The sequence below is a fragment of the Podarcis erhardii genome, assembly GCF_964252035.2.
Source record: "Podarcis erhardii genome assembly, chromosome: 10".
In the NCBI taxonomy this organism is placed as follows: domain Eukaryota; kingdom Metazoa; phylum Chordata; class Lepidosauria; order Squamata; family Lacertidae; genus Podarcis; species Podarcis erhardii.
This window is the reverse complement of record NC_138500.1, coordinates 76,604,643-76,622,678: the sequence shown is the minus strand read 5'-3', so window position 1 is coordinate 76,622,678 and position 18,036 is coordinate 76,604,643. Positions and strand designations below refer to the sequence as shown.

Here is an 18,036-nt window from a genome sequence, read left to right as displayed (position 1 = left end):
GCATGTGTGGTCATCAGATTTATATTCAGCTTCCAGTATGTACCCTGACCAAACCTTTCAACAGTGACTTTAATTAATACATTATGCCCAGGTATCATACCAGTTTTACATGGATACTATATCATCATTACTGGGTCTGGTTCTTGGTGCAGAAAGGGGTATTACGACCAGATCCTCCACGGACATCCCTGATTTAGAGAAGCCATCCCAGTTTTTTATTTGATCCCGGAACTTTTCCTTAGGATGTTCCTATTTACATTGGATAAATGTTGGAGGGTATGGAGTTATCCCACCCCTGAGCCATCTGAAGGCAATCCTAGAATCCTAGAATCATAGAGTTGGAAGAGACCACAAGGGCCATCGAGTCCAACCCCCTGCCAATCCTATATAGGGAAGGTTTTTTTAATGTTTAATATTTCATATATATATATGAAGCTGCCAAGAATGGCTGGGGCAACCCAGTCAGTGGTGCCTCGCAAGACGAAATTAATTCGTTCCGGCGAGTTTTTTCGTCTAGCGAATTTTTTGTCTTGCGAAGCAGAAATCCCATAGGAATGCATTGAAATTCAATTAATGCGTTCCTATGGTCAAAAAAAGTCCAAACAAAGCCAAATTTGGTACAAAAAGAGTTTATTAACTGCTCTTTAAAGTTACACATACTGTAAAGAGCATTTCAAAAATTGAAGGAACAATAAATTAAGTTTCTAAACATGACAGAAAAACATTTAAAAATCAACAAAGTGTACAGTACATTTTCTAAGACTCTGGGGGACCACTCGAAGAAGGTTCCTCTTCCACTCCTTGCTTCTTGCTGAAGAACCTGTCCATGGTCTGCTGCTTCATCTGCCTTTTCAGCACCTCCCTGAAAGGCGACATGACCCTCGTATCAAAAGTGTTCGCAAGGTCACGTGTCAGGTCCTTGTCAGGGTGGTGCCGCTGTGCAAAAGCCTGCACATCCTTCCACTTCAGGCAAATGTCCCTCAGTTCTTTGGAGGACAGCCGTTCCTCAGTTGCTTCCTCCTCTTCCAGCGAGGCCTGCTTCCGAGCAGCCTCTGCCTGCAGTTCGACCAGCTCCTGGGTGGTCAGCTCGTGGTCGTGCTCCTCCACCAGCTCGCTGATGTCCTCCTCTGTGACCTCCAGGCCCATGGTCCTCCCCAAGGAAACAATGTCCTGCACCACTGTTGACTCTGGTGCATCAGAGTCACTTGGTGCCACACAGTCCGGCCACAGGCTGCGCCAAGCGCAATTCAAATTTCTCTGGCTCATCCTGTTCCAGGCCGTGGTGATCATCTTCAAGCAGGTGATGATGTCAAAGTGGTCCTTCCAGAATTCCCGCAGGGTGATGGTGGTGCAATCAGTCACCTCGAAGCATCGCCTGAAAAGCTCCTTGGTGTAGAGTTTTTTGAAATTGGCGATGACCTGCTGATCCATCGGCTGGAGCAGTGGTGTGGTGTTAGGCGGCAGGAACATGATGCTGATGAAGCTGAACTCCTCCAACAAGTCCAACTCAAGGCCTTTAGGATGAGCAGGAGCATTGTCCATCAGAAGCAAAGCCTTCAGCGGCAGGGCGTTGTCCAGCAGGTACTGTTTGACAGCAGGGCCAAAAGCAAGATTGACCCAGTCCACAAACAGCACACGTGTGACCCAAGCCTTACTGTTGGATCGCCACATGACACTCAGCTGCTCCTTGTCGACCTTGTGTTTCTTGAAGGCCCGTGGGTTCTCCCAAGTGGTACACCAGCAGGGGCTTGATCTTCAGGTCGCCACTTGCGTTGGCACAGAAGAGCAGGGTCAGACAGTCCTTCATGGGCTTGTGGCCAGGCAACTTGGACTCCTCCTGAGTGATGAAAGTCCTTTTGGGCATCCTCTTCCAAAACAGCCCGGTCTCGTCGCAGTTGAAGACCTGCTGTGGAACGTAGCCCTCCGTCTTCACAACCTCCAGGAACTCCGCTGCAAAGTCTTCAGCCGCAGGAACATCAGAACTGGCAGCCTCTCCATGCCTGACCACGCTGTGGATTCCAGATCTTGCCTTGAACCGGTCAAACCAACCTCTGCTTGTCTTGAAGACTTCTGGCTCGCCTGAGGTTCCTGGCTGTTCCCGGCCTCAGTCACTGTGTCCCCTGCACGCTGCTTCTCTTCTAACCAGATGAGCAGCTACTTCTCGACCTCCTCCAGAACAGCTGGGCGGTTCTTCACGATCCTGGTGACTCCCTTGGCTGCATCAGTCACCAGGATCTTCTCCCTCATCTTCAGGATGGTCCCGATGGTCGATGGATTCCTCCCTGGTGAGGTCTGTCACATGCATTCCACCGTCGTGCTTCCGGATGATCTCCTTCTTCATTTCCAGCGTCACCTTCTCCTTCTTCCTCTCGCCGGCCTCTGCAGCAGCAGTCTTCTTGGGTCCCATGGCAGCACAGCTCCTACCTTCGTAAACTCACACACACAAAAAAAAATCAGTGCTTCACATCCAAAAAATTCAAAAGCACCCAGCCACCCACCACACAGAAATTCAAACCCAGAACCAAGTCCCAACCAACCCCAACCCAAAATCCAAAACCCCCCAAAAAAGTTTTAAAAGTTTAACTTTCCAAATGGATGCAAAAGAAGTTTTGGGAAAGCTTCAGAAATCACCAAAGTCTTCCAAAACCTCAACTGTTCCCCCAGCCACCCACCCACCACACAGAAATTGCAAACCCCTCCCCAACTGCTGCAAGCCCCTCCCCAACTGTTGCAAACCCCTCCCTAACTGTTCCCCCAGGCACCCACCACACAGAAATTCAAACCCTGAATTATTTTTTTAAAAAAACAACATGGCCCAATGGTCACAGAAAATCAGAAAAATTAAAAAAAAACCCCACAAGCTTCCAGATTCTTGCAAACCCCTCCCCAACTGTTCCCCCAGCCACCCACCACACAGAAATTCAAACCCAGAATTTTTTTAAAAAAATAAACAACATGGCCCAATGGTCACAGAAAATCAGAAAAAAACAACAACCCCACAAGCTCCCAGATTCTTGCAAACCCCTCCTCAACTGTTCCCCCAGCCACCCATCACACAGAAATTCAAACCCAGATTTTTTTTTAAAAAAACAGCAGACTGGCCCAATGGTCACAAAAAATCAGAAAAATGCAGAAAAAAACCACACAAGCTCCCAGATTCTTGCAAAGAAAACCCCCCAACACCAAGTCCTTGAATTCCAAACACCCCAACCCAAAATCCAAAACCCCCCAAAAAAGTTTTAAAAGTTTAACTTACCAAATGGATGCAAAAGAAGTTTTGGAAAAGCTTCAAAAATCAGCAAAGTCCTCAAAAACCTGAAAAAAGGCTACCAAACCGCATGCTATCAGTTGCTCCTCGAAGTCAAGTCGCAACTGCACCTCTTCAAGCAATGCACCCTTGGTTTTAATGGCTTTAAGGAAACAAAGTTGCTAGACGTTTTGCGAAGCAAGCCCATAGGGAAATTCGTTTTGCGAAGCAACTCGAAAAACGAAAACCCTTTTGTCTAGCGAGTTTTTCGTCTTGCGAGGCATTCATCTTGCGGGGCACCACTGTAGTAAAATTATCATTATGGAGTGGAATGTCCCTATTTTCATTGGAGAAATGTTGGAGGGTATATAAGAACAGGCAAAGGGATGTCCATGTGTGCATGCCTCAACCCTTAAGTCTAACCCATAACCCTCAACGCTCAAGTTGCTCTCATGATGGAAGCTCTGTCCCAATGTCCAGCAGTGTTTAGAGAATTTTCAGTTGATGATTTTAAATATATGAAGCTCCTAAGGCCTTCTAGTTCTCTAGTTTTGATTCTGAGGACTATTTTTTTATTTGTCCCCACCCTTCCTCTCTCCCACCTTATCTAGGTGAAGCTGCAACATTGTCAGAGTCAAGGGGGGCTCCAGCCCACCGCACGGCCGCTACTGATGAATCATCTAGTATTGATTTATCTATGTACATACTGCTTAATTGCCAAAGTAGCATTGAAGCAGGTTACAAGTATAAATCTACAATTTAGCTTCAGTTGTTTCCCTCATGGTAATGGGCTTGAAGCCTAGGCTAGGCCCTCCTGGATACCTTTCCCCCTTTCTTGGTCTCTGAGTGACTTGGCCTCCATGGTTCATACTCACCCCTCTCTTCCATAATTTGTAGTTTTACTCACATGTGATGTCACAGGTAAATAAAAGAACAAATCTAGGTGGGAAGCCAGCACCACACAGCAGCTGCCTCTGCTGCCTCCTGTCTAATGACCTTGACTGGCTGCCCAGGGCCTCTTTTCATTGTGAGAACAGAGCCTAAATTTGTTTCATTTCAAACCCCCTGGTGCCCACAGATGTTTTAGTTGTTTACTGCTTCATTGCAGGAGATTTTACATCACATCACTTCTAGAAACTGTTATTTTTTGATGATCATAATTCTGCTTCCTCCTTGTCAGAATGTTGCTCTTCCCTCCCCAGATAATCCAGCTCTATTCTGGTTCTCCCGGCACATTTCCCTCTGGGGAAGTATATCTTTCAATCTGGCCGTTTTCATCAACCTAGCCGTAGCTCTTTTCTACCCATTTGGAGATGATGGCGATGAAGGTAAGCAATTTCATTTCTAAATTTTCTAAACCCAGCATAAATCTGGAGCCAGTGTTACCTCGTTTCTTATATATATATTTCAAGTTTTGCCTATTCCTATCCCTCTTCTTCAGCTAAAGACATGGCAAAACAAACTCAATGCATATGTGTCAGGAGGCAAAAAATCTAGGATAAGAAACAAAACTCTTTACAGACATGGGATGGGAATGCCTAACTTAATGTTAAACTGTGCTGCTTTTCAAATCAAATCCTTGATCCCATTGCTCAGCAGAAGAACACAGGACCCTTGGGTCCAACTTGACAATGTCCCTTTGACACCTTCAATGAGAGGCTGCCCCTTCTTACCTTTGTCCTTGAAGGAAGTAAGGAAAATAGGCAAACCATTTACTAGATCAGTACTGATGGTGTGGAGAACATGAAACAAAACAGTGGCCCTTCACCAGTGGTCCCATTCCTGGATCATCCAGCTTTTAGATACACAAATAAATATCAGCTGTTCGAGGATTGGGAAGACGTAGGCATTTACACTGCTCACTGGAAGGACAAATTGTGAAGCTGAGGCTCCAATACTTTGGCCATCTCATGAGAAGAGAAGACTCCCTGGAAAAGACCCTGATGCTGGGAAGATGGAGGGCACAAGGAGAAGGGGACGACAGAGGACGAGATGGTTGGACAGTGTTCTCGAAGCTACAAAAATGAGTCTGACCAAACTGCGGGAGGCAGTGGAAGACAAGAGTGCCTGGCGTGCTCTGGTCCATGGGGTCATGAAGAGTCAGACACGACTAAACGACTAAACAAACAACAACAACAGGCATCATCAGAGCTTGCAGGGCAGCGGCGTGCGCCTAGCGGCATGCGCCTAGCGGCGCGCGCAGTTTGATCCATCTTTTAGATTTAGGGGAGCTAGTCTCAAACGTTTGTTGGGGGAGACCTAGGCTTTTTGGGGGGGGGAGTTATTTGTCCTGTCTGCATGCTTCTTATGATGGAGGACCGCTGTAGCCACCCCCAACGACACGTTCTCAAGATGGAGAGTGAGGAAACAGCTGCAGTCGCCTGCGGTTCCTGCGCAATGTTTGCCATCTTGCCAAAGGTTGCAGGCAGCTTTACCTGCAGCAATTGCATGTTGATTGCCCTCTTAAAAGACAAAGTCCAGCAACTGGAGGAACATGTAGGTACGCTCCAAAGAATTAGAGGGCTGGAGCTCTTCTTGGAAGCAACAGAGCACACCGTCTCCACCAAGGAGGAGACAGGGGACTCCCCTGAGAAGGAGGCTAGTTCACCAACACAGGAGCCAGATATATGGAGAAACGTGACTCAAAGGAGGCCCAGGGTTCGCTCTGATTGTTTAGAAATACACAATCGCTTTGAGGTCCTCTCCCCTAGCATGGAAGACGAAGAGCAGACCTCATTTGAGGATCTCTCCCTCATTACAGTCGATCAGGTATATGAAGAAGAGCAGCAAAGTCAGTCCTCAGGGAATGTACAGGCGACCTTGGAACGGACAGCTCACGGAAGAACCCCGACCAAACCTAAGAGGAGGCGTGTAGTGGTGATAGGGGATTCCCTACTGAGGGGAACAGAAGCAGTGATCTGTGGGCCTGACAAGATGTCTCGGGAAGTGTGCTCTCTCCCCGGGGCTAAGATCCAAGATGTAACTGAACAACTGCAAGGAATCATAAAACCCACTGACAAATACCCCTTCCTCTTGGTTCATGTGGGAACCAATGACACTGCAAGCAATAGCCTCCAGAAGATCAAAAGAGACTATGAGGCTCTGGGCAGGAAATTGAAGCATTTAAATGCACAAATTGTCATCTCATCTGTCCTCCCAGTTGAACGGCGTGGCCCAGGGAGAGAGAGAAAAATAGTGGAAGTGAACAGCTGGCTTCGCAAATGGTGTAAACAGGAACGGTTTGGATTCTTAGATCACGGACTGCAGTTTCTTGAAGATGGACTTCTGGCAAGAGATGGGCTGTACCTCACAACGGTTGGGAGGAATGTTTTTGCCAAAAATCTCAGAAACCTCATCAGGAGGGCTTTAAACTGACTAATGTGGGGGAGGGAGACAGTGCTCCTGAAGGTAGGAGTCTATCAATTGATGAAGATAATCATCCAAATGTCATAGACCAAATGGAGCAAACAGCACACAGACCTAGTGGTGGGAGGAAAAAATCCTTAAATAAGAGACATGGGGGAATGATTAATGGACTTCAATGTCTGTACACTAATGCACAAAGCATGGGTAATAAACAAGATGAGCTTGAGCTCTTGGTACAGCAAACTAAATATGACATAATAGGCATCACTGAAACCTGGTGGGATAAGTCCCACGACTGGAATGTAATAATGGAGGGATACAATCTATTTCAGAGAAACAGACCAGACAAGAAAGGAGGAGGAGTGGCGTTATATGTCAGGGATGTGTATACCTATGAAGAGATCCAAGATTTAGAACCTCAAAGCCAAAGTGAGAGCATTTGGGTCAAAATTAAGGGAGAGAAGAATAACAGGGACCTCATTGTGGGAGTTTACTATAGATCCCCAAGCCAAACGGAGGACATAGATGATGCCTTCCTGGAACAGATGGCCAAGCATGCAAAAGGAAGGGAGATAGTAGTAATGGGGGACTTCAGTTACCCGGATATTTGCTGGATGTCAAACTCAGCCAAGAGCATAAGGTCAAACAGATTCCTTACTGGCCTTGCAGACAACTTCGTTGTCCAGAAAGTGGGAGAAGCAACAAGAGGAACAGCCATTTTAGATCTGGTCCTAACCAATGTTGATGACCTGGTTAGTGGGGTAGAAGTGGAAGGATCATTAGGCGCGAGTGATCATGCTCTTCTGAAGTTTACTAGGCATACTAGGACTCAATTTTTTGACTTTAGGAAAGCCGACTTTATAAAACTTAGGGAAGTGCTGGGTGAGATCCCATGGACAGTAATATTAAAAGGAAAGGGACTTCATGATTGCTGGGAGAAACCCTGCCCCCTCTGACCTTTGCACAGGGAGAGCAGCTAATCAGCCACAAGAAACACACACAGGAGAAAACCCTTTTTGCTCCTTCTTCAGCCGCTGCCCTACAAGCTCTCAAGAAAAGCCTCTGGTTTCTTAACAAATGTATATTTCAACATTTTCTTCAGTTCATTATAGATCAGTTCCCAGAAGCTCTTCACTTTTTCACATTCCCACCACATATGATAAAAAGTACCATCCTTTTCTTTACATTTCCAACATTTCTTACATGTTTTATACATTTTTGCAAGTTTTACCGGTGTAATGTACCATCTATACATCATTTTCATTATATTCTCTTTTAACGCTGTACATGCAGTAAATTTCATATTTTCATTCCACAAGTTAATCCAATCATCCACCCTGTGCCACAGTGAACTAGTAGGCTTCTTACTGACCGCAGCACAATTAGTGATAGCTCAGCAATGGAAGAACCAGGCTGAAATACCCCTGAACATAGGGGGAAATAATATCTGGGATACAGCAATGTCTGAGAGTCTCACTCAACCAGGCTTCCTCTGGCCCTCCAGATGTTTTTGGCCTACAACTCCCATGATCCCTAGCTAGCAGGACCAATGGTCAGGGATGATGGGAATTGTAGTCCCAAAACATCTGGAGTGCCAAGGTTGAGGAAGCCTGCACTAGACACAGGAGGGCAATTGAAGGCATAAAGTATAGAGAAACGTGGACCCATTTCTTTAGCTATGTTAATGACCAAAATCAAGACCTTCTTATGCAGTACCAATTGCTCAATATTCTCAGTGGAGAGGTTACATGAAGTAATATGTTTGAATGTTGAATGTGTAAGTGTAGGTCTAGAGACAATGGATAACATACACGATTAGCTATACTGCTGAGTAAGTGTTTAATGGTTATTGTATTTGTTTAAAAACCAATAAAAATGTTTTTACAAATGTCTGCAAGTGTTTAAAAGTGAGAGATCTTAATTTGTGATGTTTGGGGCAGCAGATATGGCAAGGGTGCTGTCAGAGCTGCCTCTAGGTCCCAGCTCACAGAGGACCAACGCTAGGCTGTCGTAATGTACAAAAGTCTTTATTGAAGTTCAGTTTCCATTTCAAAGCCGCAGCGTGCAGCCCTACGTCTTAAACTCTAGATCGGCGAAGTCCCGTCTGAGTCTCCTCCCCTCTGACACCAGTTTAAGATCCTAGCCCTGCTCCACCTTTTCCGCTGCTCTCTCCTCCTCTGGGTCCTCCTGCCCGCTGGGGCATTGCCCTTTCTGGACTCTTCCGACGCTGAGTCGCTTAGCTCCTCCCCCTCCCTCCGGCGGGCTTTAGGACCCGGTTCCCAACCCTCATTCTCTGCTGTCCCGCGCTCCTGTACATTTGAACTTGCCTCTCGCGCCAACCCAGTGACCTTTCTCCTAACCGTTACACTACTTCTGTCACTGCTTCCCTCTTCCGGGATACTGGCCGGATCTGACCTCCCCTCCGTTGTCCGACTCTCCGATGGAGGCGTGGTCAGCTCTGCCTCGTCTTCTCTCCCTGGTGGGGAATGCACTGGCCCCGATACTTGAGACTCTTCCCCCCCACTCTGCTCTGGTGGGGAAGCTGGTCCTGATTTCCAACTACTGCTCTGGGAGTCCCTGCTGCCCCCTTGCTCCTGGGGCGTTCCCCTTGGGAACCCCCTACCCCTGGCCACTGGCGCCCCCTTCTGTGAATCTTCCGATTCGCTGGAGAGGCTCATGGAATCCCTCGGACCACTGTCATCTCCTACGCTCCCCTCGGATTCCTCCCCCTCGCTCTCCATTTCCTCCCCCTCCTGTGCCTCTGCTCCTGAGCCCCTGACAGGTGCTAATAATTGTTAAGTGAGAAGTTTAGGTGTCATTCAGAAAGTTCTGCGCCAACATGCTCACATCCCCCGAGGCATATGATTTGCTCCTGTCATGTGTTCTGATTGCCTTCTTCAGCTCCGTGCAGCTGAATAACTCCCATCATGTGCTCTTGGAAGTACATTAATTCCAGTATTCTTGGAATTAATAGGTTAAGCTCAGCACCTAAAATGTGTGGGCATGTCCTGAGAGTCAGCGGGGAGCAAAGGGAAATACCTCTTCTGGTTTAGGACTAGTTTTCTTGGGGGAGGGGAAGAACATGTCTCATGTTTTAATCACTGCTAACCGTACCCATGTCAATTTTTCACATATTTTTAATTATACTGAGTAGGGCTGGAAAGGTTAGATGGAGTACAAAACAGGGAGTTGCATCATCACTGAAGTGGCAGCTTTATTTATTAAGAGTTAAGATTACCCAGACAACCATGCAGATGAATGTTAATGCCTGCATGAATAGAGGGTCTCACCTGCCCCCCCCCAAAAGAATTAGATATACATGCTAAGTGGTAAAGTGGCAATAATGCTTTTTTCTAGAAAGTTCTATTTCAGCTGGAAGATTTGGGGGGGGGGGTGTTGCCTGTTTGAATGCTCTTTGCATATAACTACGTAATCTCTCTATCTCTCTCTCTCTCTCATACACACACACATGTAGCCTTTTCTCTGATGTACTATATTTCTGTGTGCAGGGATTTATTTTACTTAAAGGTAAAGGACCCCTGACAGTTAAGTCCAGTCACGGACAACTCTGGGGTTGCGGTGCTCATCTCACTTTACTGGCTGCCGTTTGTCCGCAGACAGTTTTTCTGGATCATGTGGCCAGCATGACTAAGCCGCTTCTGGCGAAACCAGAGCAGTGCACGGAAACGCCATTTACCTTCCCGCCAGAGTGGTACCTATTTATCTACTTGCACTTTGACGTGCTTTCGGACTGCTAGGTGGGCAGGAGCTGGGACCGAGCAACGGGAGCTCACCCTGTTTCAGGGATTCAAACTGCCGACCTTCCTATCGGCAAGCCCTAGGCTCAGTTTCTCTCTCTCTCTCTCTCTCTCTCTCCAACATCTTCAAGTGTTTGGAATACTTGGGAGGATAGGACCATAAGGGACAAAAACTGCTTCATTCGACTGCTTCATTGATGGTTCAGGAGCTGTGATCCCTTGTTGCTATGCCATCGCCTGCTCAGCACCACATGGGCTGAAAGGATAGGTCAGACTCCAGGTCACTCCACTTCAATCCTTGGCTGAGCCAGCCTGCCAATAAGAGTGTTTGTAATCTTCAAGTGTGGTGCAGGAAGTATTAATGAGGAACACGTGTTTCTCCTTGAAACCGGATTCACTCCACTGATGGTGGTTCACATGTTACTAACCGGACTCATTATGAACTCATGACTGAGAGGTAGAAGGGTTTATATCCCTTTATCAATACCTTTAGCAAAGTTTTAGCATAGCATGTCTTCCTTTTTCCTGCAAACTATGACAACACATAAACATATCCACTTCTACTTTTATTATGAACCGAAGCATGCATGAGTCCATACTGTATCCACTTCTACTACTCGCTTGACCTTAGCCCAAGTTTGCAGTTTTTGTTTATTTATTACAGCACAGCACAAGGCACATCAGGGATGGCAGTGTAGAGCAGTGTTTCCTAGAGCAGGGGTCCCAGGATGTTCCAGGGGGGCCACAGGTAAAAATTGCATAAATGGCCACAGCACGAGGCATGGGGACCACAGAGGGAAGTGAAGAAGAATTTTTTTTCTTCTTTTTTAAAAATCCTGATTGATTGGCCAATCAATCCTGATTTCTTTCCAGTGGGAGAGGGTATTGCTGAGGCTCCCCTTTTGTCCAGTAGAGCCTGCAATCCAGAACCCCCAGGTCAGGTAAGTGCAGTGGTGGGGTGGCAATGGGTAGGGCTGGGTGAGCCTGAGCTGCTTGTTGCTGCCACCAGTGCTAGGCCTGGTGGCAGCCTGGGCCTGACTCTGCAAGGCATGGGGTGCAATCCATGCAAGCAGATCAGGGCCTTCGGATGTTGCCAAGGAGCGCAGGGCCCATTGGCAGCGTCAGCCCAGCTCTTCAAGGTTCAGGCTGAAGTCCACCCCGGCGTCTAGCTGAGTGGGGTCGTCTGGTGCTGCTGGCTTGCAAATAATGAAGTGTCTACTCAGAAGAAAGCTGCACTGAGTTCAGTGGGCCTTATGGGAAAGGTTAAGGGTGGGGCTATAGTGTTTTTTCTAGGCAACCAGGACTCCTCCAGATAGCAATATCTTTTTTGCACCAAGTCAGTGAGGACCACTAGCTTTTTAATTCCCCCCTCCCCATATATACAGAACTCCCTGTGCACTTTTTGGACTGTATCTGTAGCTTTCCCGCTCTGTGTCAAATAACTGGGGTCACATAAGTGTTATTTACTTTTTATAATACATGGAAGATGGATCTCCCTCATGAGGTTCTGGACTCTCTTTCCTTGGAGGTTTCTAAGCAGAGGTTGGATGGCCATCTGTCAGGGATGCTTTAGCTGAGTTTCCTACGCTGGAGGGGTTTGCACTCGAAAGATGACCTTTGGGGTCCCTTCCAGCTCTATGATTCTATGTTTTCCTGCTTCAACAATATTTCATTATGTTCCTCTCATTTTATGTAACTGTATTTTGTATAAATTAATATATATATAAATAAAACATGTTCTATTTACAAACAAAACACTTAAATAGCTACCTTTCTACCTGTAGGATGGGGAGGCATGGGTGTAGCCATAATTTGGGGGGGGGGCAGAACCTAAGATTTGTATTAATTTGTATTGATTTTTACATATTTGGGGGGACAGCTGCCCTCACCCCCCCTTTAGCTATGCCCAAGGAAACTAGGTCGGAAGGGGGCCATGGTTGGGAAAAGGTTGGGAAACACTGGTGTAAAGAGCCTAGTCGCTTCCTCAACAGCTCCTGGATTCTGACTGTGTTCCAGAAACAACCACACTCACTTACCTACAGGATAGGTACCCACCTGCAGTTGGGAATGGCCCAGCCTGTTTAGTGCTTTTGCCACAGCTTGATCTGCTGAAATCATTTCACTGCAGGAAAAAAATGTCTGCAGATCAAGGCACTACTAAAAGCACAAGAAAAGGGCTCCCAGCCTTGTTGTCATCTTGCTCATTTTATCTTCTACATCATTATGACTGAAAAAGTATAAATATGTAAATACAATTGTTCCTATACATACTGAGTTGGACAGGACACTGGTATTGTATCAGTAATACAGTTTTTACATTATAAAGTTATAATGACTTTTTCTTTCTTTCTTTTTCTTTCTAGGCACACTTTCTCCATTATTTTCAGTTCTTCTCTGGATAGCAGTAGGCATATGTACATTGCTGCTTTTCTTCTTCCCTAAACCTGTTGGTATTCGCCCATTTCTGGTGTCTGTAATGCTCAGGTCCATATACACTATTGGCCTTGGGCCTACATTGATCCTTCTTGGTGCTGCTAACGTAAGTACTTCAACAACAACAACAATTTATTATTTACACCCCGCCCATCTGGCTGGGTTTCCCCAGCCACTCTGGGCAACTCCCCACAGAATACTAAAAATATGATAAAGCATCAAACATTAAAAGCTTCCCTAAACAGGGTTGCCTTCAAATGTCTTCTAAAAGTCAGATAGTTGTTTATTTTCTTGACATCTGATGGGAGAGTGTTCCACAGGGCGGGTGCCACTATTGAGAAGGCCCTCTGCCTGGTTCTCTGTAACTTCACTTTTCGCAGTGAGGGAACCGCCAGAAGGCCCTCAGTGCTGGACCTCAGTGTCCAGGCCGAACAATGGGGTGGAGATGCTCCTTCAGGTATCCTGGGCCGAGGCCATTTAGGGCTTTAAAGGTCAGCAGCAACACTTTGAATTCTGCTCAGAAATGTACTGGGAGCCAATGTTGGTCTTTCAGTACTGGTGTTATATAGTCTCGGCGGCTGCTCCCAGTCACCAGTCTAGCTGCCACATTTGGAATAGTTGAAGCTTCCAGGTCACCTTCAAAGGTAGTATTCCAAGCAGGAGATAACTAGAGCATGCACCACTCTGGCAAGACAGTCTGCAGGCAGATCGGGTCTCAGTCTGCATACCAGATGAAGCTGGTAAACAGCTGCTCTGGACACAGAATTGACCTGCGCCTCCATGGACAACTGCAAGTCCAAAAGGACTCCCAGGCTGTGCACCTGGTCCTTCAGGGGCACAGTTGCCCCGTTCAGGACTAGGGAGTCCTCCACACCTGCCCGCCTCCTGTCCCCCCAAAACAGTACTTCTGCCTTGTCAGGATTCAACATCAATCTGTTAGCCGCCATCCAACCTCCAACCGCCTCCAGGCACTCACAGAGGACCTTCACCGCCTTGACTGGTTCTGATTTGAAAGAGAGGTAGAGCTGGGTATCATCCGCATGAACACTAATGAACATCCAGCCCAAACCCCCTGATGATCTCTCCCAGCGGCTGCATGTAGATAACAAAGAGCATCAGAGAGAGGATGGAACCCTGAGGCACCCCACAAGTGAGAGGCCACGGGTCCAAACACTCATCCCCCAATACCACTTTCTGGACACGGCTCAGGAGGAAGTAGCAGAACCACTGTATAACAGTGCCCCAGCCCCTCTAGACAATCCAGAAAGATGTCATGGTCAATGGTGTCAAAGGCCGCTGAGAACTCCAGCAGAACTAGGAAACAGCTTTCACCTTTGTCCCTGGCCCGTCAGAGTTCATTGACCAGTGCAACCAAGCCAGTGTCAGTCCCATGATGAAGCCTGAATCCTGATTGGAAGGCATCCAAATGGCCCGCATCCTCCAGACGTGCCTGTAGTTGTTCAGCAACCACTTGCTTAATCACCTTGCCCAAGAATGGAAGATTTGAGACTGGGCAATAGTTGGCCATATTGGCTGTGTCCAAAGATGTTTTTTTAAGAAGCGGTTTAATAACTGCCTCTTTCAGCGTGGCTGGGAAGGCTCGCTCACAGAGGGAAGTATTCACCACCCTCAGAGCCCATCGTCCAGCCCTTCCCGGCTTGCTTTTATGAGCCAGGATGGGCAAGGATCAAGGAGACAGGTGGTCGGTTTCACTTGTCCAAGCAACCTGTCCACATCCTCAGAGGTAACAGATTGGAACTGACCCCGTGCAACTTGAATGGACAGGACTCTAGCACTTTCCCGCCCAGGCCCTGCTCCTATGGTAGAGTCTACCTCTTTCCAAATCTGAGCAACTTTATCTGCAAAAAACTGCAAAATCATTGCAGGAGATCTTGGGGTCCATACCATGTCTATGACACAGGTGGTTCTGTTACATTGAGAACCACCTGAAGGAGTCTCCTGCTGCTGTTTTCTGCAGATGTAAAAGAGGCAGTGAAGAAGGTCCTCTTCGCTGTCATTATCGCCACTTGGTAGGCTCGACATTGACCCGTGTCTGGTCAGATTCAGAATGAGTTTTCCTTTTTTTTTATAATAATTTTTATTCAGTTTTTAAAACACATAATTAAAAAACAAACACATTACAAAATACAAACAAACATAAACAAATCAAACATAAATGAATTCATAATCTTATTTTCTTGTAACTTCTTTCAATCGACTTCCCCTTACTTCCCTTTCGCTGCATCCTTATTTTAAAATTTTTTAGCAACCCTTTAGTCAATTTATCCATTTAGTTCCCTTCATTAAATTCCCATAAATTTGTTAATTACAGCTGTAGTTCTCTGCTTCTTACCCCTTGACATCTTAACACTCCTCAATTTTACAACAGTTTTTAAGATATATTTTAAATTTCTTCCAGTCTTCTTCCACTGCCTCTTTCCCCTGGTCACGAATTCTGCCGGTCATCTCTGCCAGTCCCATGAAGTCAATCACCTTTGTCTGCCATTCTTCAAGAGTAGGTAGTTCTTGCATCTTCCAATACTTTGCCAGAAGAATTCTTGCTGCAGTAGTAGCATACATAAAGAAAGTCCTATCCTTCTTTGGCACCAATTGGCCAACCATGCCCAGGAGAAAAGCCTCTGGTTTCTTAGTAAATGTCCATTTAAGGACTTTCTTAATTTCATTATAGATCATTTCCCAGAATGCTTTCACCCTCGGGCAGGTCCACCATAGGTGATAAAAGGTACCTTCATTCTCATTACATTTCCAACATTTATTATTGGGCAAATGGTAAATTTTTGCAAGCTTGACTGGGGTCATGTACCACCTGTAGATCATTTTCATTATATTTTCTTTTAAGACATTACATGCCGTAAACTTAACACCAGTGGTCCACAACTGTTCCCAGTCAGCAAACATAATGTCATGACCGATATCCTGTGCCCATTTAATCATAGCTGATTTCACCGTTTCCTCCTGTGTATTCCATTTAAGCAGCAAATTATACATTCTTGACAGATTCTTAGTATTGGGTTCTAACAGTTCCGTTTCTAACTTTGACCTCTCCTTCTGAAATCCTATTTTCCTGTCCTCTTTAAATGTCTCATTTATCTGGTAGTAATGCAGCCAATCTCGAACTTTGGACTTTAGTTTTTCATAACTCTGAAGCTTAACCCTTTCACCTTCATATTCTAAGATTTCACAATATTTTGGCCATTTAGAATCCATATTAAGTTTTTTCACCCCCTTGGCTTCCATTGGTGACAACCACCTGGGAGTTTTAGTTTCCAGTAGATCTTTGTATCTGCTCCAAACATTATATAATGCTTTTCTAACAATATGATTTTTAAAACCTTTGTACACCATTGCCTTGTTATACCATAAGTATGCATGCCAACCAAAACAATTATCATATCCTTCCAAATCTAAGATGTCTGTGTTCTCAAGAAGTAGCCAGTCTTTCAGCCAGCAGAAAGCTGCTGCTTCGTAGTATAATCTTAAGTCCGGCAGGGCAAATCCCCCTCTATCCTTTGCATCAGTTAAAATCTTAAACTTAATTCTGGGCTTTTTGCCCTGCCAGACAAATTTTGATATATCTTTCTGCCACCTCTTGAAACAATCCATCTTGTCCAGAATTTGTAAGTTCTGAAACAAAAAAAGCATTCTAGGCAATACATTCATCTTAATAGTAGCAATTCGACCTAACAAGGACAATTTCAACCTTGACCATGTTTCTAAATCTTTCTTTACTTCTGACCAACATTTTTCATAATTGTCTTTAAATAAATTCAGATTCTTAGATGTTAAATTTACCCCCAGGTATTTCACTTTTTTCGTTATTTCCAAACCTGTTTCACTCTGAAACCTCTCTCTTTCTTCCATTGTTAAATTTTTCTCCAAAACCTTTGTTTTCTGTTTATTCAATTTAAATCCTGCTACTTGACCAAATATTTCAATTAATTCCAACACTCTTTGGGTACTAATGTCTGGCTGTTGTAAAGTCAAAACTAGGTCATCTGCAAATGCTCTTAGTTTATAATGTCTGGCTCCGACCTGAACTCCTTTAACCAACTGGTCCTTTCTAATCATATTTAACAAAACCTCCAGGACTGATATAAAAAGTAGAGGAGATATTGGGCAACCCTGTCGTGTACCTTTTTCTATAGGTATTTCTTCCGTTACCACATTATTTACAATTAACTTTGCTTTTTGTTCCGAATATATTGCACCTATACCGTTTTCAAAACCTTGGCCTACCCCCATCCCTTGGAGATTCTTTTTCATAAAGCTCCAACAAATGTTGTCAAAGGCTTTCTCCGCATCCACAAAAATCAAAACAGCCTTTCTATTAATGTCAACTTCTAACAGCTCCAAAATATCGATAATGTTCCTCACATTGTCTGACATATGTCTCCCTGGGAGAAAGCCAGTTTGGTCCTTATGAATCTCCCCTAGTAACACTTGCTTCAATCTTTTTGCCAAAATGTCTGCAAAAATTTTATAATCCACATTGAGTAAAGATATAGGGCGGTAGTTTTTAACCTGGTTTTTTTCAGTCTCTGATTTCGGTATAAGTGAGATGAAAGCTTCTTTCCACGATTCAGGTGCCTTTTTCCCCTCCATAATTTCATTGCAAACTTCCTTTAGAGGTTGTATTAACCAATCCTTCAGCTTCTTGTAGTAACTGGCGGTCAAGCCGTCTGGTCCTGGTGATTTTCCCAGTTGCATATTCTGGATGGCACCCTCTATCTCTTGTTCTGTTATTTTCTCATTCAAGATCCTTTTATTCTGTTCTGAAATTTTTGGTAATCCGTAGTTTCTAAGGAATTCTTCAATTTCCTGTTTGTTTACTGGCCCTTGTGCATACAATTTCCTAAAAAAGCTTTGAAAACAATTACTTATCTCATTGGGTTTGTAGATGGTCTTTCCCTCCATCTCTAAGCTGGTCACTGTATTCAGTTTCTGCCTCTTTTTTAATTGCCATGACAAAAGTTTCCCACATTTATCTGCAGATTCAAATGTTTTTTGTCTCATTTGCTTTATTTTCCATTCTATTTCTTGATTCATCAATTCCATGTATTGCGTCTGATAATACTTTATCTCTCTCAAGATCTCTTGGGACTTTGGTTTGGACCTCAATTTCTTTTCTCCTTCTCTCATTTTTCCTAAAAAAAATTCTTTCCTCTCATTTTGTCTTTTCCTTTTTATAGAGTTCTGTTGAATTAGGAAACC

General features: G+C 45.1%; 1 protein-coding gene and 1 long non-coding RNA gene across 8 annotated transcripts in view; both read left to right on the top strand.

The window, feature by feature from the left end:
- The window catches only part of ITPR2 (inositol 1,4,5-trisphosphate receptor type 2), a 355,772-nt gene that overhangs the window by 311,982 nt on the left and 25,754 nt on the right, over nt 1-18,036 (top strand). For all 7 annotated transcript variants that reach the window (XM_081879044.1, XM_081879042.1, XM_081879045.1 and 4 more), the window contains 2 exons: nt 4,450-4,575; nt 12,735-12,910. In XM_081879044.1, the coding sequence (XP_081735170.1) occupies nt 4,450-4,575; nt 12,735-12,910 (302 nt within the window). The remainder of the gene's footprint in view (nt 1-4,449; nt 4,576-12,734; nt 12,911-18,036) is intronic.
- LOC309351514 lies at nt 547-2,995 on the top strand. Its single transcript, XR_014160882.1, has 2 exons — nt 547-740; nt 2,903-2,995. It is a non-coding gene; the product is annotated as an uncharacterized lncRNA (long non-coding RNA).